The sequence below is a fragment of the Saccopteryx leptura genome, chromosome X, assembly GCF_036850995.1.
Source record: "Saccopteryx leptura isolate mSacLep1 chromosome X, mSacLep1_pri_phased_curated, whole genome shotgun sequence".
Lineage (NCBI taxonomy): Eukaryota > Metazoa > Chordata > Mammalia > Chiroptera > Emballonuridae > Saccopteryx > Saccopteryx leptura.
The window spans coordinates 9,004,293-9,027,298 of NC_089516.1; the positions used below are offsets into that span (position 1 = coordinate 9,004,293).

At 42.3% G+C, this 23,006-nt stretch overlaps 1 protein-coding gene across 3 annotated transcripts in view; it reads left to right on the forward strand.

Annotated features, from left to right (window-relative positions):
- The window catches only part of CA5B (carbonic anhydrase 5B), a 125,489-nt gene that overhangs the window by 69,549 nt on the left and 32,934 nt on the right, over positions 1-23,006 (forward strand). For 2 of the 3 annotated variants that reach the window (XM_066356244.1, XM_066356245.1), the window contains exon 2: positions 21,897-22,073. In XM_066356244.1, coding sequence (XP_066212341.1) covers positions 21,926-22,073 — 148 coding nt within the window. In that variant the 5' untranslated portion in view covers positions 21,897-21,925. Of the gene's footprint in view, positions 1-11,941; positions 12,107-21,896; positions 22,074-23,006 lie in introns of those variants that run through there. The other variant, XM_066356243.1, reaches the window with a different exon arrangement.

Below are 23,006 nucleotides of genomic sequence, written 5' to 3' on the forward strand. Positions count from 1 at the left end.
TGTCTCTCTCTTCCCCTCCTGCAGCGAGGCTCCATTGGAGCAAAGATGGCCCGGGTGCTAAGGATGGCTCCTTGGCCTCTGCCCCAGGCGCTAGAGTGGCTCTGGTCGTGACAGAGTGATGTCCCGGAGGAGCAGAGCATTGCCCCCTGGTGGGCAGAGCATCGCCCCCTGGTGGGCGTGCTGGGTGGATCCCGGTCGGGCGCATGTGGGAGTCTGTCTGACTGTCTATCCTTGTTTCCAGCTTCAGAAAAATACAAAAAAAATTTTTTTTTTCTCTATAGATTTTTCCACATCTATCTGTGTTACTTCTCTATCTTTTGTATCCATGATATTCGATTTCCTTTTTCTTAATGACATCTCAGGGTGGTCTTGTTGATAGCACTAATGAGAATCAATAAAGAATAAGAAGAAAAAAAAGTTAAAAAAAATGGAAAAAAAATATGGAAAAAGAAACACACAAAAAAATCCAATAATAATTTATTATTTTTCTCCCCTTTCTTTCTTCTCTTCCCCTCCTCTCCCCTCCTCCTTAGGAAAATATTGTGATGAACTGTGAATTATATTATGCTAAATGGAACAAAAACTGCCTATAACTAAGGGCCTGAGTTGGGGGGAAGTGTTCAAGGGGCAAAAAAGGAAGTAGGGACGCACAAAATGCCAAAAAAAAAATTTGGGTCAAGTATAAAATGATTTGCTTGTAAGTGGTGGTCGACTAAGAGATATAATGAGAGGGATAAAAGGGAAACAGGAAAAAGGAGAAAAAAAAACTATTGTATTAAGTGGAGCAAAGACTGAATAGAATGGAGATCCTGGGTTGGGAGGAATGCTAATGAGTTAAAAAGCGAAGTAAAAAGCACCCAAAATGCCACACCACACACACAAAAAAAACAACAACTTGAGTCCCAAATTAAATAATTTGTTCATGATTGAGGATTGAATGAGAGGAAAAGTAAAAGGAGAAAAGAAGAAACTAATAGAAAGGGAGAAATAAGAAAAAGGGGAAAAGGAAAGGAAGAAAAATGAAAAAAACAAAAAGAGAGAGAGAGTTAAGGGTTTTGGAGTATAACTCTCATGGAGAGTAAGAAAGAAGAAAAGAAATAAAATGTAACACTTATGGGTAGTGTAGTTCAAGAAGAGGAAAGTATAAGACAGGCAGATAATAAAAGGACCAATGTGGAGGAAATAGAAATAATAATAATAAAGGCAAGAAGATGAAAGAAACAAAAAAAAATTGTGGAACAGATTATAAAGTCTGTGGATTTTTCTTGATTTTGAGAGGTTAACTTCTTCTTCCTTTTTCTTTCCTCTCCCTCTTCCTGGTCAGTGACTCTGTACTCCAGGCTCTGCAACTGGGGCATGCTTAGGTAGGGATTTGTAATTGATGAGACTCTACAGCAGGGGTCCCCAAACTTTTTTCACAGGGGGCCAGTTCACTGTGCCTCAGACCGTTGGAGGACCGGACTATAAAAAAACTATGAACAAATCCTTATCCACACTGCACATATCTTATTTTAAAGTAAAAAGACAAAACTGAAATAAATACAATATTTAAAATAAAGAACAAGTAAATTTAAATCAACAAACTGACCAGTATTTCAATGGGAACTATGCTCCTCTCACTGACCACCAATGAAAGAGGTGCCCCTTCCAGAAGTGCGGCGGGGGCCGGATAAATGGCCTCAGGGGGCTGCATGCGGCCCGCGGGCCATAGTTTGGGGACCCCTGCTCTACGGCAATGTCATATATTAGGCTTTAGTCTCGTTGGTAGTCAAGGTTTGTTAATGTTTGCAGGCTCTGACAATAAGACAGTCCTGTTTTCCTGGATCCTCTCTCCTAGTCTCTCCTTCCTAAATTAGCAGTCTGATGATTCAGCTATGAGGCTGCCACTGCCTCTGCCTGGGGAGTAAGAGGCTCAAAGAGCTGTCAAATCCCCATTCTATCCCCACTCAATGCAGGGCTCTGGCAGTCAGAGCCGCCAGCGTAATCAGGCGGGGCTGGGAGCCAATTGCTCTCAAGGTGACTTTCTATGAGTCTCCAGGCCTGTTCAGCATGCCTAGCACTCTGTGGGACCACTCTCCCCAGGCTTTCCACACTTTGTAACCTGTTTTGGCTGGGAAGAAGATGCCCTAGTCGCTGCCTGCAGTACAGGTCTTAACATCTGCCAAGTCCCTCTTTTTAGCGTATATCCCTGAGTATGAAAGCTCTGCCAATCAGAAGTTGCCCCCACCCCTTTAGCAAGAGGCACTAAAAAATATCATGCCTCTTGTCTTGGATCGCTAAACTGAGATTGATCTTGTCAATTAGAGCCACATAGGTCAGTTGGGAGATGAGTAGCCTGTGGGTTAAGCTAATTTCAGCGATTGGATCCGCCGCCGAATTGCTCCAGAAAGGACTGCAAGCTGCCCGTGGGCCCCTCCCCAAGCTTGATTGTTAGCTTGAATGGCTGGGTGAGGCGCCCTGCCCACCCAGAGAAGCTCGGGCGTAGGGAAGTTCGCTTTGGCACACTCCCCATGTGCCGCTGGCAGCTGCTTCTCCTGGCGCGGGCGTTTGCTTGCGTGGGCTGATTCACCACAGGCACACTCCTTCCTCGGCTTGGAAAAACGTCTGTACCACAGCCTAGCTACCTCCACACCCTTAGCTTCCCCCAACTCTCAGTTCCAAGTGAAAGCAGCCTTTGCTCAGGTTAGTGAGGAAGGCAGAGTGTTTCTTTGTCCAACTTATTTCCTTCAGGGTTAATTATATATTTAGTCAATTTTTCACTCGATCCTACCTTCGCCTTCAGTGTGTGAAACTTCCATACACTCCAAGGATAGATTTTTCTGTCTCTGGTTGATGAACTTGTTGGAATTTTGGGGAGATTTGTCGGTTACGCTCCTCACGGCCGCAATTTCTCTGACTGCCAGTTTTTTTAAAATTTATTTTTCTGAAGTGAGAAGGAGGGAGGCAGAGAAACAGACCTGCACATGACCGGGATCCACCCGTCATGCCCACTAGGGGGTGATGCTCTGCCCTTCTAGGGTGTTGCTCCGTTGTGGCCCAAGACATTCTAGCACCTGAGGTGGAGGCCATGGAGCCATCCTCAGTGCCCGGGCCAACTTTGTTCCAATGGAGCCTTGGTTGAGGGAGGAGAAGAAAGTAAGAGAAAAGAGAGGGGGAAGGTTGGAGCAGATGGATGCTTCTCAAGTGTGTCCTGACCGGGATTCGAAACAGGGACATCTACATGCTGGGCTGACGCTCTACCACTGAGCCAACTGGCAGGGCCAAGTTATGCTTTATTTTAAGATGAGAAAACCTTATTAAGCTAGGATATTCAAATGGTTCATCAAATTTTGTAGGTTAATTAACAGCTATAACCTTTATGAACTTTGACTTACTCTTTACAGGCTAACTTTTTTTCTTTTTTACTTTGGTGACAATCACTATTGCTTGGAAACAGAAATTAGACAAATTGAGTGAGTGCAATTTTGCCAGCATTATATCCCTAAAGTGGGAATTTAAAGGGCAGTCACTTAAATGGGACACATGTATGCCTGTCTGCGTGTCTCATTCTGTGAATACAGACAAATAAATCATAATGATTTCCATGTATCTTCTGATATTTCCTCATAGATGTTTAAATATTTACATTGTTTCTTGGGTGTTACATTGAAAGATTTTTGTACTCTTGGCATACAATGCTTGTTTTTCTAGCCTAAAATTCTTGCAGCTAGAAAAATCTAGTAGGACTTTTTGGTATTTAATCACCCAATAGGCTGCCTGTTGGAGTTTATCCAAAAGTGTTTAGCTCTGCTCATATGTACTTCCTCTGCTAGCTTTTATATTAATAAATAAATTTTTATTAATTTTAATGGGGTGACATCAATAAATCAGGGTACATATATTCAAAGAAAACATGTTCAGGTTATCTTGTCATTCAATTATGTTGCATACCCATCACCCAAAGTCAGATTGTCCTCTGTCACCTTCTATCTAGTTTTCTTTGTGCCCCTCCCCCTCCCCCTCCCCCTCTCCTTTCTTCCCTCCCCCTACCCCCCTCTGCTAGCTTTTTTTTTAGAACCAGGGTAAATTTTAATAGTACTTCACATATTAAAATAATAAACTTGATGAAAAATGTCTTTGTGTACAAAATAAAAACATATACAATGCAGAAATTTGAATACAAGAGATTTATATTCTATATTAAATCACAATGTAAAAGGAGAAATACATAGTTTTTTTAAATGGAATTTATTGGGGTGACATTGGTCCACAAAACCAAACAGATTTCAAGTGTATAAGTCAACAAAACTTCATATGCACACTGTATCGTGTGCCCATTGCCCCAAACAAAGTCTCTTTCCATCACCATTTCCCCCTTTGCCTACTTCCCCCTAGACACCATCCCTTCTTCCCTCTGCCTATCACCACACTGTTATCTATTTCTATGTGTTATTTTTTGGCTAATCCCTTCACTTTCTTTCACCCAGTCCCTAAATCCCCCTCCTCTCTGACAGTTGTCAGTCTGTTTCATGTACCCATGCCTCTGTTTCTATTCTGTTCTTCAGTTTATTTTGTTCATTAGATTCTACATGTAAGTGAGATCATACGGTATTTCCAGGTCCATTCATACTATTGAAAAGGTAAGATTTCCTTCTTTTTTACAGCCACATAGTATTTCATTGTGTAAATCAGTGGTAGTCAACCTTGTCCCTGCTGCCCACTAGTGGGCGTTCCAGCTTTCATGGTGGGTGGTAGCGGAGCAACCAAAGTATAAATACAAAGATAGATTTAACTATAGTAAGTTGTTTTATAAAGATTTATTCTGCCAAATTTAGCGAAAATCCGACATAAAGAACTTGGTAAGTAATTATTATTATATGCTTTAACTTGCTGTAACTCTGCTTTATAAATTTTATAAAGTAAAGTTACTTCCCTACTTTACAAATCACCATTACTGTGGAACCGGTGGGTGGTTAGAAAATTTTAATACTAAAAGAGATACAAAAGTGGGCAGTGGGTATAAAAAGGTTGACTACCCCTGGTGTAAATGTACCACAGTCTTTTTATCCACTCATCTACTGATCAGTATTTGAGCTGTTTCCAGATCTTGGCCATTGCAAATAATTCTGCAATGAGCATAGGGGTGGATATATGCTTTCAAATTAGTGTTTCAGGATTCTTAAGATATGTTCCCAAAAGTGGGAGAGCTGGGCCAAAAGGCAGTTCAATTTTTCAATTTTGATGAAACTCTATACTTGTTTCCACAGAGGCTGTACCAATCTGCATTTCCACCAGCATTGCATGAGTGTTCCCTTTTCTCTACATTCTGTCCAGCACTTGTTATTTGTTGATTTATTGATGATAGCTATTCTGATGGGTTTGAGGTGATATCTCATTGTGGTTTTGATTTGCATTTCTCTGATTATTAGGGACATTGAGCATCTTTTCATATATCTATTGGCCATCTGTATGTCCTCTTTGGAGAAGTGTCTATTTAGGTCTTTTGCCCATTATTTATTTATTTGTTTGTTTGTTTATTTATTCATTTTATAGATGAGAGAGTGAGAGAGAGAGAGAGAGAGAGAGAGAGAGAAGAGGGGGAGGAGCAGAAAGCATCAACTCTCATATGTGCCTTGACCAGGCAAGCCCAGGGTTTTGAACCAGCGACCTCAGCGTTCCAGGTCGATGCTTGATCCACTGCGCCACCACCAGTCAGGCTTTTGCCCATTTTTTTTATTGGATTATTTGTCTTCTTGGTGTTGAGTTGCATCAAGTTCTTTATATATTTCGGAAATTAACCCCTTATCAGATGTATTATTGGCAAATATGTTCTCTCATACCATGAATTCCCTTTTTGTTTTGTTGATGGTTTTCTATGCTGTGCAAAAACTTTTTAGTTTGATGTAGTCCCATTTGTTTATGTTTTCCTGGCCTGAGGAGATTTATTGGCAAATATATTTCTATGAGAAATGTCTGAGATTTTACTGCCCATGTTTTCTTTTAGGATTTTTATGATTTCGCTACTTACATTTAAGTCTTTTTCCATTTTAGGTTTATTTTTGTGTATGGTGTAACTTGGTGGTCTAGTTTCCTTTTCTTTATTTTGCTGCTATCGATTCAATATTCTCAACACCAGTTATAAAGAGGTTAAGGGGGCATCGGGCGACTTTGGTTACATGCTCTCATTTTCATAACAGAACCTTAAACTACCTTCTTCCTCAAAGTGTATGAATGAGTCAGTATCTCAAAGTATCTGTCATGAAGTTTTAGCCGGTGATACTGACCTTGTGATCTCTACCACATAGGATAATTCTCAACACCCTATAATGAGAAATGTCACTTTTGGAAGGCTGTAAAGACCTTTATACAACCTCTATTATTACAAATCAGAGATGCCAGATAGGTTGCTGCTCACAGCCACTCACCCATTTCTGCAATGTTAATCACAAAACTTTTTCCTTCTGAGTGTGGACTCAGCCACAAAACTTACCAGCAAAGTTATATCTATGAATGAATCAGAATTGAAATGCAAGTTGAAATCTACTTGTCATGCTAGGTAACAATAATCTGAATGCTACCCTGGCTTTGGCCAGACCATTCAGGACTTGTGTACCTACTCAGTTGAACACGAAAGTGGATCATTCATAGCATCGATTTTAAGCACTGTGCTTTGCCTTTGTAGTAATGGTTTTCATTGAGGGCAACTGGTCATTCCTTATAACATTTATTTCCCACTTAGCTCACATTACCTTTATTAGGGATCAGAATTTCTCTTGGTACTAAAAATCAAGAAAAACTGTACTCAAAATAAATCAAACAGAACCCCTAGCTTTTATATTTTATGAACACAGGAAAAGCTTACAATGATCGTCATTCTCTTTTGATGGGCATTCAAAGTTTACAGTCAAATCTCTGAAACCCTGCCCCTGTTAGCAAGGAAAAAGTTCAGGATCCAGTGACTATTTGTTTATCTTATCATCAGCTGCATTATTCTTTTTCTTTTTAGTTTCCCTTTCCTTGATTCCTTTAACTATGTCTTTTATCCAGTATTGCCTATATTTTCATAAGTTGCATCAAATCGTTTGTGAAAAAGTAAGCTATTGCTAACTACATAAAAATTAACACAATAACTTACACAGTAAGTACTTGGTCACATTTTCTGTTATTTTTAAGGAAAGGAGTAAATGATATTTAATACATCTTATATAAATGAAGCAGAGTTCTCAGGGTCAGAGTGAGCCTAATGAAAGTGTTCTGTTGAAAAGGTGTTCTTTTCTCTGTGTTCCTTCTAGCACAACATTTGTGAATGTTTCCAGTGTCTTCAAGGCAGAAATGTAGTAGAGAGTAGGAAAGGAAGGAAAGGGAACTAATATGTGATTTTAAAATCTTTATTGATAGCATATGAAGAATTATATGTAGTCAGTCTTGCTACTATGAGAGAAAAAATGTAGCTCTCTTACACAAGTTAAAGGGGCATGCATTCAATGAAGATTTGTTGATAATTTATTGTGTAAGTGGCTGTAATAAGGACTATAAAAGTGGCTTCCTCTATTTTCTGGTCAAAAATATTCCTACTAATCAGATTGAGAACAGGTATAGTTATTGTCAGATGACAAAACTATTTTTTTTTCATTGATTGATTTTAGAGCAAGAGAAAGGGAGCAAGAAAGAGATAGAAACATTATCTGTTCCTGTGTGTGCCCTGACCAGGGATCGAATCTGCAACCTTTGTGTATAACAATGATGCTCTAACAAAGTGAGCTATTCAGACAGAGCAAAAGAAACAATTTAGTAGCAAGTTTGATGTCCTTTGTTGAAGGGAAAAACAGTCCATGGGTGGGGGAGTACAGTGCCTCACAAGCAAGAGGCCTGCTCTTCCTGAGGAATTTTGTGCAAGAGTGAATTTTATAAAATATTAGAAGTAACATGGAAACTGGGCAGGATGGGCTAGGACAGTGATGGGCAATCTTTTGAGCTTGGTGTGTCAAAATTTGCCAAAAAACTGAGCATAACTCGGGTGGTGTGTCACTTCAAGAAAAAACCCCATAATTTCACGATATTTATAGTTCAAATAACAAAAATGTATAATTGTAATATATAACTGTATTTAATAAACCAAAAACTAATTATTTAACTTACCTGCTTAGTGACTTCTTTGTTCATTTGTCAGTCGGTTTCTTTTGTTGGTCTTGATATTATTTAACTTGTGTGGGGTGCCGTGAACTAAGATAAGTGAGGGGGAGGAGAATTCTTTAACTAACCTGCCTATTAGTGCCTTTTTTGTTGCTGAATTTCATTGGCTAAATCTTCAATTGAAGATTGGTATTTTGTACACTTCAAGCCCAAGCAAGCACTACTAACTTCATCTGTCAATCTGTTTCTTTTGTTGGTTTTGATATTATTTAACACTGAGAATAAGGTCTCACAAAAGTACATAGAGGGAAAAATTGTGAGTAAAGCCATTTGCTATATTTTTCAAGGTGTTAAAAGTGTCTGGTAATCGGTCCCAGGCACTCCAAATTTCCTGTTCATAGTGGCACTCCTCTTGATTCTCCAAGCAGCACCTTTCCAGATTCTCAAGCTTTGACCTCAGGTCAACAAACACCTGAGCCCAGATGCTGTCTTGAAATTCTGCAAGTTGCATCTTATGTAAATTAAGATGGCTGCCGCTATTTCTAATGGTGGGAAACGGCACCCATAGCACAGGCCCTCACCTGTCCCAGCTTCCCCCTCACTTATCTCAGTAATGATGGTCATTTAGAAATCCATGACACCCCAGAACAGTAGATTGGATGATGGTTGCTGTGGTTGTGTGGTTGCTGGTAATGGCGATCACAGGGCCCCCAGAGATGTGTCTCCCACGGCATTCTTCTGCTTCATGCTCCGCCGGCTGGAAGTGAGGTCAAAGATCCCCTAACGGCCTAACCGGAAGTCCCAGAACTAGACACTCTGTGCCAGAGTTCTGTTGTTTTGGCCTGCAGACCTCCGGCACAGAGTGTCTACACTACAGCAAATGTTTTATCCTTGGCTACTGCACCTGGCTGTGCATGAGCCAAGGATGAAACGTCCTTCTCAGCATGTGGCCCCATACTTCTCTGGTATGTGGCCGCATGTGGCCACGTGTCATCGAAAATGGCTACGTGTGTCAGTACTGACACGCATATCATAGGTTCACCATCAAGGGGCTAGGAGGTCAGGGATTTCCTTGTAAGGTAAGCAGGCTCTATTTTCTAGGATAAGGTGAGCCACCTAGAGCTGACTTGGACAATTGTGATTGGTGTGTGTTAGGTTCCTTTGACAGGTGTGTCCTGTAAGTGAATACTGACCTAGGTTTAGATTTGACATGGGTTGGGCCACTGGGGCAGCCTCCATTTTGTGAGTCCTGATATACAAATTAATTTTACCATTATCTAGTCCATTTCCATCTATCAGCCCCCTTAACGCACCTTCCCTTCTATTCATTTCTTGTTGTATCAAAACCCAAGTTGGGGCAAGTTCAGGCCGTAAGCTCCTTGAGGCTTGTCTTATTTGTCACTGGAATATAGTACTTGATAAAGAAGGTTTAAATGAATGAAAAATTGAATGGCTAATTGAGAGAGCATTTCCCCCAGAAGTGCCCATTTAGAAATTTCTGGACAGGGAAGAAAGCCAGTTATAAACCTCTTCAATTTTTTATTTCTCTGGATCCATTATTGTAAATGGAGGGAACAAGGATATCATGGTTACTAGACTTAGCAGGGTAATCAATTCATAAGTTATATAAATATCTAATTACTATGTTGTACACCTGGAAGTAATGTAATATTGTATGTCAATTGTTATTGAAAAAATTTTAAAATTGTTTAAAAAATCTCTGGCCCACCTTAAAAAACTGTTTTGGATCTGATGGCCTGCATATTTTTTTTTACAGAGACAGAGAGAGTCAGAGATAGGGACAGACAGACAGGAACGGAGAGAGATGAGAAGCATCAATCATCAGTTTTTCATTGTGATGCCTTAGTTGTTCATTGATTGCTCTCTCATATGTGCCTTGACTACGGGCCTTCAGCAGACTGAGTAACCCCTTGCTCGGGCCAGCGACCTTGGGTACAAGCTGGTGAGCTTTGCTCAAACCAGATGAGCCTGCGCTCAAGTTGGTGACCTCGGGGTCTTGAACCTGGGTCCTCTGCATCCCAGTCCAATGCTCTATCCACTGTGCCACCGCCTGGTCAGGTGGCCTGCATACTTAAATGCTAATCTTATCATTAGCTACATTATTCTCCTTCCTTGGCTCCCCCTTTCCTTGGCTCCTTCAATTATTTCTTTTATCTAGTAATGTCTATATTTTAGTAAGCTGCTTCAAATCATTTGTGGAAGAAGATGCAGTAGAACTAAATGTATAAAAATCAACTCAGTCATTTTTCTAGGCTGTATTTGGATCAATTTCTGTGAATTAAATTTTCAGCCAAAAATAACTGATATTTGAAACATTTTATAATGAGTCAAGTTTCTTGGGGTCAGGGTATTCTATTGAAACTTACTCTTTTCTCTGTGTTCTTTCTTTTTTTTAAGAAAAAAAGATTTTATTTATTCATTTTAGAGAAGGAAGAGAAAGAGAGAGAGAGAAGGGGGGAGGAGCAGGAAGCATCAACTCCCATATGTGCGTTGACCAGGCAAGCCTGGGGTTTTGAACCAGTGACCTCAGTTTTCCATTGCATCACCACAGGTCAGGCTCTCTGTGTTCCTTCTAGAGCAATATTTTGAATATTCTCACTATCTTCAAGCCAGAAATGCAGTGGTGGGTGGAAAGAAAAAAAGTAAATATGCTATCATAAAAATGTTATTGTTGACTTATAAAGAAATAAAAATAGCAAATTGTACTGCTAGGAAGGGGAGAAATGTTACCTTTCTACATATGTGAAAAGGGTAAATATTCAATGAAGAGTTACTGAGAATTTATTGTTTAAAGAAGTGTACTAAGCCCTATAAAAGTGGTTTCCTGCTCGCTACCCAAAAGCATTCCTTCTAATCAATTCAAGAAATCCTGTGATTCCCAAATCCTTTTCCACATCTTCTCTAATATTCTTGTCGTAATTGTCACATCTAAACCCAAGTTGGGATAACTTCAGACTGTAAGCTCCTTGAGCTTATTGGTCAGGGGAATCATGTACTCAATAAATATGATTGAAATGGACAAACCAGAGATTTCTGTACAAGTGTAGAAAAGCTGGTTATAACCTTGTCCCATTTTTGTTGTGGAACCAGAGTTGTCAATGGAGAGAGTAAAGCTAGCAAAGCAATCTCCGAGCTGAGCGCACGCAGGGCTGCAATCAGTTTCAGTTCAAGAGTGTTGTCTCGACAAGCCCTAGACAGCAAGAGCTCACTGGATGCCTAGGGAAGTACTTCTGGAGGAGACCAAGAAATACAAGAGTTCTGTTTAATCCACTCATCTGCTTGGGGGACTAGGAGGAACACCGGTTCTCAATCCGAGTTCAGAGGACGTGGAAACTGGCTCGAAGAAACTCGAGTGAAGTGGACGTGAAAATTAGCGGGAAGGAACACTGCTGCATGCCCTGTCCAGTGTTTGCGTTTCCCTTCGGAGCCACCTGCTTTCAGGTGTTTGGAAATGGGAAAAACCTGAGGAAAGTCATATTTCAGACGAAGCTCTTAAGTCCGCAGTTTGACTTCACCCGACAAAATGACGCCGGCGCTCAGTAGTACGGCCCCGGAGGGGTTCTCTAGAGACAAGTTGGGGGGCCGCTCACGCGACATCGAATTCCTGCGACCAAGTCCCGCCCAAGAGGAGAGAGGGCCAGGAGCTGGGCGGAGCGGGAGGGAGCGCAGGGACGTAATTAAGGTGGAGGAGCGGCCCCGGCCCAGCTCAGGGGTGTGACCCGGAGAGGGGGGCGTGGCTGCGGCGGGAAGTATGTGGCTAGGCCAAATAGCAGAAAGGAGCATTGTCTGCAGTGGCGTGGCCAGGACAGCAAGTAAGGACGTGGAGGTGGAGTGACCAGTCATATGGGGCGTGGCCTAGAGGCTAGGGGCGTGACCATGGCTGTGGTACATGACGAGAGGGCGGGGCTATGATGGCCAAGTTTGCAAGTCGCGGTCCCAGGACTAAGGTTCGCGCTCTTGGGTAAACGCTCAGGTAAGGGCCGCCGACCTAGTGGAGCCGGGGCTAACGGGTGGGCTGGCTGACTTGGGGAAGGCTGGTCCCTCCTCACATACCACAGCACCTCCCGGTCGGGTCTTGGAACGGGGGCGGCTGTTTGCATATATAGCAGGAGTCCACGCGGGGAGCCCGGTGGACCGGGTAGGCTAGTAGGTCATCGCCCTCCCCGTCCCCCTTCCTCCGCAGCCCTCTTCTCCTATGGGAGTCACCAACCAGGTGGCACTTCCTTTAGGGTTATTTGCACTTGACGGGAAAACAGTTGCCCCAGGGAATTTGTAGAGGGTGTGAGGAAACAGTTCCTTAGGAGGGAGTGTTGTCAGGACTGGTTGGATGTGAGTAACTCAAGAAAGTCCAAGCTGCTGTGTACATAGCTGGACACAGGGATAAAGACGACGAATCTGAGATTCCGGTTCCACAAACCGAGGCGCGGCAAGCCGGGACCGACTTGAGTAAGCATTGTATTTCTTCTCCTCTGACTATGCCCCCCCCCCCCCCCCCCGCATTCAAGGCTGGTGATCAGCATCACAGCTATGTCGCGAGGACAAATCTCAGCCTCCTGCATTCCGCAATTCCTTCTGGCTTTTGTGTTTTGTGCCCTGTCTCAGAATTGGAGGAGAGCCTCCCGAATACAAATGTTGATGGCTGCGAGTCTTTGTGGCATTCAGTGTTAAATGCTACTGCCTTGAGGCCGGTAGCAACTTGTTAATATTCATATAAGTGCCCTCCTCTCAGGTATATTTTAACTGGGAAAGTTTGAGAGGTACAAAAAGTTAATGTGTACACCTTCATTTGGGTAGAACTTGTTCTCTCCCAGCCACTGAAACCCACATTGTTTTCTGCTTCCCCGATTTCATTCATTGATCAATCTGGTCCTCTTTACTCTTCATTAAAAATCTTGTTGGAATGTGGAAGGGAGTAACCAGATTGATCGGGTGAGGGAAGCTGCATCAGACCTATCCTTCATCTGCCCCTATACATCCCTCAGAAAGGTCACTGGTCTTGGATATGTTGGAAATGGGGAACCTTCAGCTATGTAGGGCCTTCCTCCTTTACTCAGGTAATTTTTACATCAGTACCAGGACTGAAATTCACCAAAAGACCAAGAGCAACAAAGGCACCATTCTCTGTGCCTGTGCACACCTCCCTGGAGCCAGGGGAGAGAATGTCAAGGCTCACAAGTTGGAATGCAGTCAAGACTGAGTGATTGTGAATGAATGAGTGAACGTGAATGAATATTTTATAAATCTGATGGAAGTAGGATAGGTTGCACTTGGGCAGTTAGTTGCAGCACACTAAGCAGTTACTAGAAATGTTTTGAAACCTTTGGCAACCCCGGATTAGACTCATACTCTCAGAAAAGAAGTGGGTGAGAGGAGGAAGATGAGCTTTCTCAGTCAAAACATAGAAACAAACCCTCTACTTAAAATTCAGAGAATTGCAACAGGCTGGTTTCCTTTCTAAATCTGGAGGTAAGAAAATGAAGGGTCAATCTGATAAGAATCAAGGAATTTTTTCAATGTAATGATAACCTTTAGTAGGTACTTTTTTGCTGTCTGTTTTGCATATGTATAAATGGTTCAATCAGGCAGAGTTCAAACTGTTTGTCATTTAATAAATACATGATCTCTGAATGATTCTTTCAAGGCTTTCAGAATCTTTACTTTTTCACACATTTCTAAGTCTGCAAAACAGCAGATAATGGACATGTTACTAAAATCAAATCCAAAGACATATATAAATAGAGATAGAAAAGTCATATAGTACAGAAAACTTAGCCCTCCTGGGTCCCACCCAACCCCATGGTTCTGTAAAACTTAATATGAACGGAGCCACTTCAAAATGAAGTTGGAGCTGCCACTGCAAGGGAACTACCTTACAAGTCTTACTCCTCAAACCTCTGCATTGTTGAAACTGGGCAAATAACCTTCGGACTGGGCCTGTGGCATTGTATCCCAAACATCTGTTTGCAAAACCCATAAGAAAGTAGACATGACTATATGACTAAAAATGAAACTTTCTTTAAAATTAGCATCGATGTTAGCTTATCTGCATATATAGAAATTTCTTCCTTAACACCCATAGAAGTTCCTTCTATTCCTACACTTACTCCCTTTTCCTTATCTCATAAAAACTGCCTGCACCTCCTAATCAGAACACTATTTGAATTTCTGCCTGAGTCAGTACTTTCTGAATAGCTATTCTTTTGAATCTCAGATAAATGCTTGTTACTTCTCACTTTGACCTTTTATTTTTATGTTAATGGCCTCATCTTTAAGGACAAACTTAAGTAAGGACAAATTTTTTGTGATAGCCAGTAATGTATGGTAGCACTTCATTGTTATATATTATGTTTTATAACTAAACATTATTTCTGGGTTTTATGAGATCCTAGGTAAGTTTAAACAACCAACTCTATAAGTTTTCATCTAACAGAGGGAATTGGCTTTAGGCTTGAGTATAAATTATCTCATGTATTGTTACAGGTATAGTACCCCAGCCGTACCTAAACTGAGTTTCTGCTTATTTGGATTTTCCTGGAACCCTCCTCCCCTGACCTTCCATGCTCCATTCCTTCCTTGATTGCCTTTGACTGGTTGTTCCTTCGCCATATCTTGACCTCCTTAATCACTCTATTTTCTCCATCTCCCTGTGTACACCACTTATTCTCGGCAGGGGGTGGGGTTTCTTCTCTCTCTAGCCTCATAATCTCTCCTGAGCACCACAGCTGCATTGCCAACTCTCCTAGACTCTTCCTCCCAGCTGTACCTTGGACCTCAACTCCGATGTATAATTAGATGAGGGGTGCCGTCTTTCCCTTCCGACCTGCACCTTGTGCCAGGTTCTGTTTCTCTGGTCAGGGATTCATCCTCGTTCTAACACCAGCGTCCTCCAGCTGTGAAATCTCTAAGCTTCTGCTTCTTCAACTCCTTCCCTTTCCTGTCCTCCAGTTGAGTGCAAACCCTGTGTTTTGGTTTTTTCCCAACATGGCCGTCTCTTGAATGCAAAGTGCCTTCTCCATCTCTACTGTCCCTGTCCAGTTCAGTGCTTCATATTCTCCACTGGGATTATTGGAATTTCATTTCATACTCCACAGGCCCGACTCTGAGCTACTGACTCCCCACCCAAAACCTGTTCCACACACTATTGTCTTCATCTCAGTTCATGGCAACTTCGTTCTTCCAGTTACTTAGGCCAAGAATCATCCAGTCATCCTTGACTCCTCTCTTGCACATCTTACGGGCTATATATCCAAGATGGAGCCAACACCCAACCACTTCTCACCACCTCCACTGCGACATTCTTCATTGCAGCCCCTGGATTATCCTGAATGGTCTCCCTGCTTCTTTCCTGCCTCCCATCCCAGTCAATTTCCAGTAGGGCACCCTGAATGATCTCTTAAATATATAAATCAGATTATGTCCCTCTCTGCTCCAGAAACTTCACTGTGTCCCTATATTGCTTAGAGCAGTAGTTCCCAATGAGAGGTGACCCCCCTTCTCCGAGGGACATCTGCAATGTCCGGAGATGCTTTTGACTGTCACGGCTGGAGGAAGCGTGCCACTGGCATCTGGTGGGTAAGACCAGGGACGCTGCTAAACTTCCCGCAATGCATAGGACGGCTCCCTCCAAAAGAGTTACCTGGTCAAAAATGTCCACAACGCTGAGGTTGAGAAACCCGAGTTAGAGAAAGAACCTTTCACTGGCCTAGACAGCTATTTGATGTGGTGTCCATTACCTCTCAACCTCATCTTCCTGGTTCACTCCAATCCTGCCCTGTTGATCTGTTGATCTCCTTATTATCCCTTCTGTGTGCCAGACACACTCCCATCTCAGAGCCTCAAACTATTTTACTTATATATATATGTATATATACATACATACATATATAGCACATTATACACACACAGAGACACACATATATATGCATATATATGTATATATATGCCCTTCCTCTAGATAGCCACTTGATTAGTTCCTTCACTTAAGAGTCTTTGCACAGGCAATTCCTTCTGCCTGGAATGTCCTTCCTCCTGGTAGCCTGATAATGAATTCCTTCACTTCCTTCAATCTTTTGTTCAATTTTTACCTTCTCAATAAGGCCTTCCCCGAACAATTTATTTAAAATCCAACACTTCTTTCCCAGTGGCATTTCAAATTCACCTTATCCTGCCTTACTTTTCACTGAAAATATTTTAATTTCATTGTCTCTACAACTGACTAATATATTAAATTATTTATTGTCCGTCTCGTCCTACTAGAATGTAGGTTTCACAAGGGTAGAGACTTTGTTTTATTGCCCCGTTGATCCTAGAATGGTGTCTGGCATTATACATTTAATTGATGTCTTGATGAATGGAAGAATATAAGGGGGATGGGTTCGATGAAGGGTGGTTGAAGGATTCATCTTGTTGCTAAGTTTCCTGGCTCCAGTCCTTGCCCACGCCCATCCATCCTGCACTGGGCTGAAGGACATCAGAAACCATCAGTGCTTCCTCTTGTGCACATGGGATACTGCCTGAAAGCCTCCCAATCTTTACCTTCCACCATGTCCCCTGTGTATCTGGTTGGACGACACCTTAATTATGGTGTTCAGATTATGAGAAGTTCAGATACAATTGGCTTTTTGTAACAAGATTTTGTTTTGTTTTGTTTGTCAAATACACAAAGTAATCTTCAGAGTCAGTGCCTCCTACAGTGACATCAGCAGTATTCTTAAGAGAAAAATGGAAGTTAACACTTCCAGATCACTACATGCAGCCTATTACTTGGTGGGCTTTGTGGAGGAGACAACCTAGAACAGTGGTAGTCAACCTGGTCCCTGCCGTGCACTAGTGGGTGTTCCCGCTTTCATGGTGGGCGGTAGTGGAGCAACCAAAGTATAAATAAAAAGATTTAACTATATAGTAAGTTGTTTTATAAAGATTGATTCTGCCAAACTTAGCGAAAATCCGACATAAAGTACTTGATAAGTAATTATTATTATATGCTTTAACTTGTTGTAACTCTGCTTTATAAATTTTATAAAGTAAAGTTACTTCCCTACTTTATGAATCAGCATTACTGTGGAACCAGTGGGCGGTTAGAAAATTTTACTAACAGAGAAACAAAAGTGGGCAGTAGGTATAAAAAGGTTGACTATCCCTGGACTAGAAGGTAAGGTTGATATCAAGCTTTTGTGTCTTTCTAGTTCTAGAGAGCTGGTCTAGAAGTGTATAAGAGACACTTACTCTAGATGAGGTGGCATTAGCAGTCAGCTTTGGCATTGTGCACAGACAGCATGATCACAGAGCAGTCCTCAAGGCATGGTCACAGTTTTGGAGGTCAACTCCAGATTGCTGTGCCAGCTCAGCCTTGCCACAGGGTTCTCTTGATGGCTCTGGAGCTAGACCAAGAATCAGTTACCCAGTATGCTCTGGGCACCATGGTAACAGGTCTCAGACCCTCACATGGTCCCTTGTCCAGGGTCAAGAGTATGCCCACTCATTTGTACAACTCGCATGGTGGTCAGGCGTGCTATTGACCTTGTCTTATCATAACATTCTCTTTTCAGGACAGAACAGCAGTTTCCTTCTGTTGAGTATACCTTGTATTGGCATCGTACTCCAGGATATTACTAAGTCTTTCTTTTATCTAGATTGTAAGCAAGAAAGGAGTCCTTTTCCAAATGTTTGCCCTCCTCCCCCTGACACTGGGATTGGTCACCGAATAAACCCAAAGTTCTGCCTGTTCCAACCTCAACTGTCCTCTATGGCCTTGGCTCATAAACACCCTGCCTTCCACCAATATCCTCATCATCGCTGATAATACCCCTGTCCATCTCTCTGTCTCTGCCCCTCCTGTTAAAATAGTCTCTCTGTTATGAAACATGGTTCACATCTCACCCTCTTCTGAAGCTCAGAGCCTGTGTCCTCTGTTCTTATTATACCAGGGCTGTTATCACATCTGGCTTTGATTTAAAAGGTTTTTGTTTAATTATATTAAGTGAAATAAACAATTCTCAGAGGGGAAAATATTATATAATTCCACTTATACGAAGTATGTACAATAGGCAAATACATAAAGGCAGAAATTAGAGTAGGGGCTTGGGGGATCAGGAGGAATGAGGAGTTACCTTTTAATGGGTAGAGTTTATATAGGGGATGATGAAAAATTTTGGGTATAGCTACTGGTGATGGGTACACACATTGTGAATGCATTTAATTCTACTTAAAATTTGAAAATGATATTATGTATATTTTACTACAATAAAAAAGGTAGGTCCTGGCTGGTTGGCTCAACGGTAGAGTGTCAGCCTGGCGTGTGGAAGTCCCGGGTTTAATTCCCAGCCAGGGCACACAGGAGAAGTGACCATCTGCTTCTCCACCCTTCTCCCTCTCCTTTTTCTCTATCTTTATATTCCCCTCCCGCAGCCAAGGCTCCATTGGAGCAAAGTTGGCCCGGGTGCTGAAGAAAGCTACATGGCCTCCACCTCAGGTGCTAGAATGGCTCTGGTTGCAATGGAGCAACACCCCAGATGGGCAGAGCATCACCCCCAGTGGGCATGCCAGGTGGATCCTGGTCGGGTGCATGCGGGAGTCTGTCTCTCTGTCTCCCTGCTTCTCACTTAAGAAAAATAAAAAAAGGTAACTAAAAACAAAAGAGAAGTTGTTTGTTTAAATAATTTTTTCTTATAAATAATGAGCTTGTGGAAGTGGTGAGAAAACATGACTTTTTCATTTTTACTCAGCACAGTGTTTTGGATGAGACAGTCACTCATTATTGCTTTCATTCAGAAATGGAGGTCAATACAAAGAAGAACAGAATTAAGGTACATTTTAATATACCTGCTTCCTCCAAAATTACATACATACAAATACACAGAAAGCTATACTGAACAAAAGTGATTTTAAGTTGATTCAGAATTTACGACCCCTTTTGTCCATGAAGACATAATTTAGGTGTCACTGTCCTGAAGACCCCAGGTGAGGATTCAGGCTTACAAGTGAGGAGCCTTAGGGTTCAAGAACATCCTACCAATCTCATTTCATGTGGTGATGAGCATTTCCACTCCCTGAGGTCAAGTGTGTTTGTTCATTTGCAAAATGTTGCAGATAACAGCACAGAGGCTGAAAGGCTGGCTTCTTGCCACACCGCATTCTACAATACTTGTCCAGGCACGTGGATGAATAGCTAATTAAAAAGAGATCTGCCTGGAGCCCTCAGTTGTTCCTCTCAAGGTAATAATGGGAATTAACACCTCACCTTTCCCTTGGGTCTAGCCTTCTCCCCTGTAGCTCAGCACTGGGGAGTCAGGGGCCACACTGCAGGGTGAAAGAGCTAGTTAGTTCACAGCCAGTTAATAGCAGTGAGGTCCATGAAGAGGGGCGGGTGAAATCAGAATGGGTGCCTCCTTTCTCTGCATCACTGGGGATCCTAATGTGGTTTTTTAAGATCTCTCTTCTTGGAAAGACGATACGAATAATTAAATTCAAGTACATAAATGACCTGTCTTTAGTGGTTCTCAATTTCTCTTAATATGCCTTTTGGTATCTGCCCTCCCCTGGTGTTGCCAAACTGTTCAGAGGCCTCCAACAGGCTGAAGGCAGGACCTGAGGAGGCACGAACACCTGCTGAGAACTGGATTGGAGTGTGCTTCCCTTCCCATGAATGTGCATTTCAAGATGCTCCTAAGAGGAGACAATGCATACCTGGAAGCTAGAGTTCATGTCTTCTTCCTCTTTGCATGGAGCACCCAACATAGTGCATGGGACAAATGAAATGACAATAAATGTTACATGAAAATCAGTACTGGCAGAATTCCCATCCCTGTGAGACCAGGTTAGGTTCATATTTGGATAGGTTCCTCTTTCAGATCAGGCAGAACTTTGGGGGCCCTTCATGTTTTATATGTAAGGATATGAGACCTTCCTCTTAAAAGACAAATGTTTAAAAGTATTTCCAATGTATAACTAAACCTGCAAATGGGTGATGATGACAAGTAGTAAAAGGAAAAATCCTTAACCTTAATATGACAACATTCCAGCAGTCACTTCAGTGTTCTCAGTTCCTGAAATGAGGATTAAGGTCTTCTGCACCTACTCAGATGATCAGGTAGCCATCATGTGCTAAGCCAGGGGTCAGGAACCTCTGGCTCGTGAGCCAGATGTGGCTCTTTTGATGGCTGCATCTGGCTCACAGCAAATCTTTAATAAAAAAAAATAATAACATTAAAAATATAAAACATTCTCATGTATTACAATCCATTCATTTCCTACTGCTCATGTTCATGGTTGCGGGTGGCTGGAGTCAATCACAGCTGTCCTCCGGGACAACACCAAATGTTTATTGGATAATGTGTAACATACACGGGTTGTTGTATGGCTCTTACGGAATTACATTTTAAAATATGTGGCATTCATGGCTCTGTCAGCCAAAAAGGTTCTCGACCCCTGTGCTAAGCAGTGTGTCCCCAAGAGACCCACCTGTGAAAGAGGCAGAGATAAATGGTGTCACAAGTTACATTTCTGATGACATGTTTAATTCAACTGGGATCAGCACTGTGACCAAGAGAAGAGGGCCCTGGGCTCACCAAATATACCACAGTCAAGGCAGGCTCCTAGGTTGTGACAAAGTGGGATGTGATCATCAAAGGGTGCATAACCAGGCACTGAGGGGGTGAGAGTGGTCCAGGGGAGGAGGAGTATATGCATAAACCCTGAGGCTAGTGGGAGCATCAGGAGTTGGAAGAACCAAAATCCATGGGGCTGGTGTGCAGGCAGGAGTGTGAATTGGACATGAGGCTGAGAGGTCTACAGGGCTAGAGCTACCAGCCGTGAATCTAAACCATACTCACTGATGCTAAAATAGTGTACAGGACAGTTGTTTGAATGCATCTCAAGTAATCACTCTAAACACTTTGTAATCGATAGTGGAGTGAAGGTATAATCAAGAAAAAAAGTTTTTGTTTGTTTTCAGTTTTGACATTGCTTGCTTACTTGGTACAGGAATAAGAGTTTTCAAGAAAATTGGATGAAGCAATATTGGGCAGAGAGTAGGGAAGAAGCACTCAGAGTTAACATTACTATCCTTTCAGGACACTATAGTGAATACCTTATAAACCATCATCTTCTGAGACTCAACTATGAACATGTGAGAGGTAGGGAGGTCATCAGTGCAGTCATAAATGAATCTTTGTATTGAATCTACTTGTAGATTAGGCCGAGATGAACCTTCTGCATTTCCTCCATTAGCCAAGGGAAATCGTGTTACTGTTAAACTTGGCAGTCACATTTTATGTGTAAGCTTAGATTTCAAAACCACCCCTAACTCTTTTGGCAGGATGTACCTTAGGTTGTTGTTTTTAAACAGTACAAATACAGATTGATTTTCTTATTCAGGCTGCTTGGGGGGAGCTTTAATCTTTGCTCACTTCCTACATGTACATGCCATGCTGCACTCTTTGCTTTTCAGAAAATGACTATCTTATTAATTTTAAGAAACTGTCTGTAAAGTCTTTTCATTCTTGTGGTTAAAGAGAATCATTTTCCAATCCCCACGGTAAGTAGGGAAGGGCGCCTGAGGCAGTCATCCAGACCCTGCCAATGAAGTGACCAACAAATGTGGGAAACAGGAGTGGATGAACTATGGACTGTCACCTGGGCCTTCCTCATCCCAAGGCTGTGCACCGTCTGAATGTGGTTGTGCTACTTAGGAGGAGTCCTGGTGATCCTCAGTCTCTACTATTGACAGCTTTTCCTCCTCTCTCCTCCTGCCTCTGGGTAATTAGGTTCCTGCAAGTTCTTTGCAAAGTTAAAGATGGTGGGGATGAGCAGCCTAAGGACGATTCTTCAAGTCTCTCCATGCAAATCGCTGTGGAGAAGATTCCCGATTCCGATTCCGAGGTCCCCGCCAGTGAGGCCCTGCAGCCTCTACACCTGCACTTACAAAACCCGGAACCGAGCCTGTGAGTACACTGCTGCCTTACAGGATACAGGAGGCTTGGTGTTTCCTAACAGTCACGCATGTTTTAAGGATTTGGAGATAGGACGTCCATGGCACTCCAGAGTGGGTTTCCATGCCTTAAGAACTGTGATAATTAACTACTTGTTTCTCTGTTCATCCTATAAAATAAATGTGGGCAATTCTTTTTGCTCCAGCTTTATTGAGCTATAATTGACATGTAACACATGTAAGTCTACAGTGCACTACGTGGTAAGTTTTTTGGTTTTTTTTTGAGAGGAGAGAGAGAGAGAGAAAAGGAGGTGGGGGTGGGGAGGAGTGGGAAGCAGTTGCTTCCTATATGTGCCCTGACCCGGGGTTTTGAACTGGCGACCTCAGCATTCCAGGTCCAGCCTTTTCCACTGAGACATCACAGGTCAGGCCTAGCACGTGGTGATTGGACACTAGAGTAAGATTGGTAAAGTCCTTTTCTTGACCAGTTTTAACATGTTTAAATGATGCCATGAAGAAATAGGACAAGGGAGGTATCCCAGTTTCCAATACTTTGGAAGCTGCTCTTTATCGTTTCTTGTTAGCAGCCATATTTTTTATTAAGTTTGATCCAACACTGCCACAATGTTCAATGTGGATCTGAACATTCGGGAAGTTGCCTATTAATGATAAGCAGCAGTTCAGAACACCAGCTCCACACTCCGGAATATTCTTTCTCAAGTCACAAATTGCAGTTACTGCTAGCTGGCCAGCTTGTCAAGTGCACGTTCTGCGGGGCACTCACTCACCAGATGAAGTGAGGCAGCAGACGGTCTTCACAGAAATGTCTGGCATCTCCTCCCCTGCTGGAATACCCCTTACCATCCGCATCTCTGCAGGCTCTGATCTCCAGACGACATTGCTGACGGCGGTGGGTCGTTCTGTGTTGCTAGGAACCGTCCTGTGC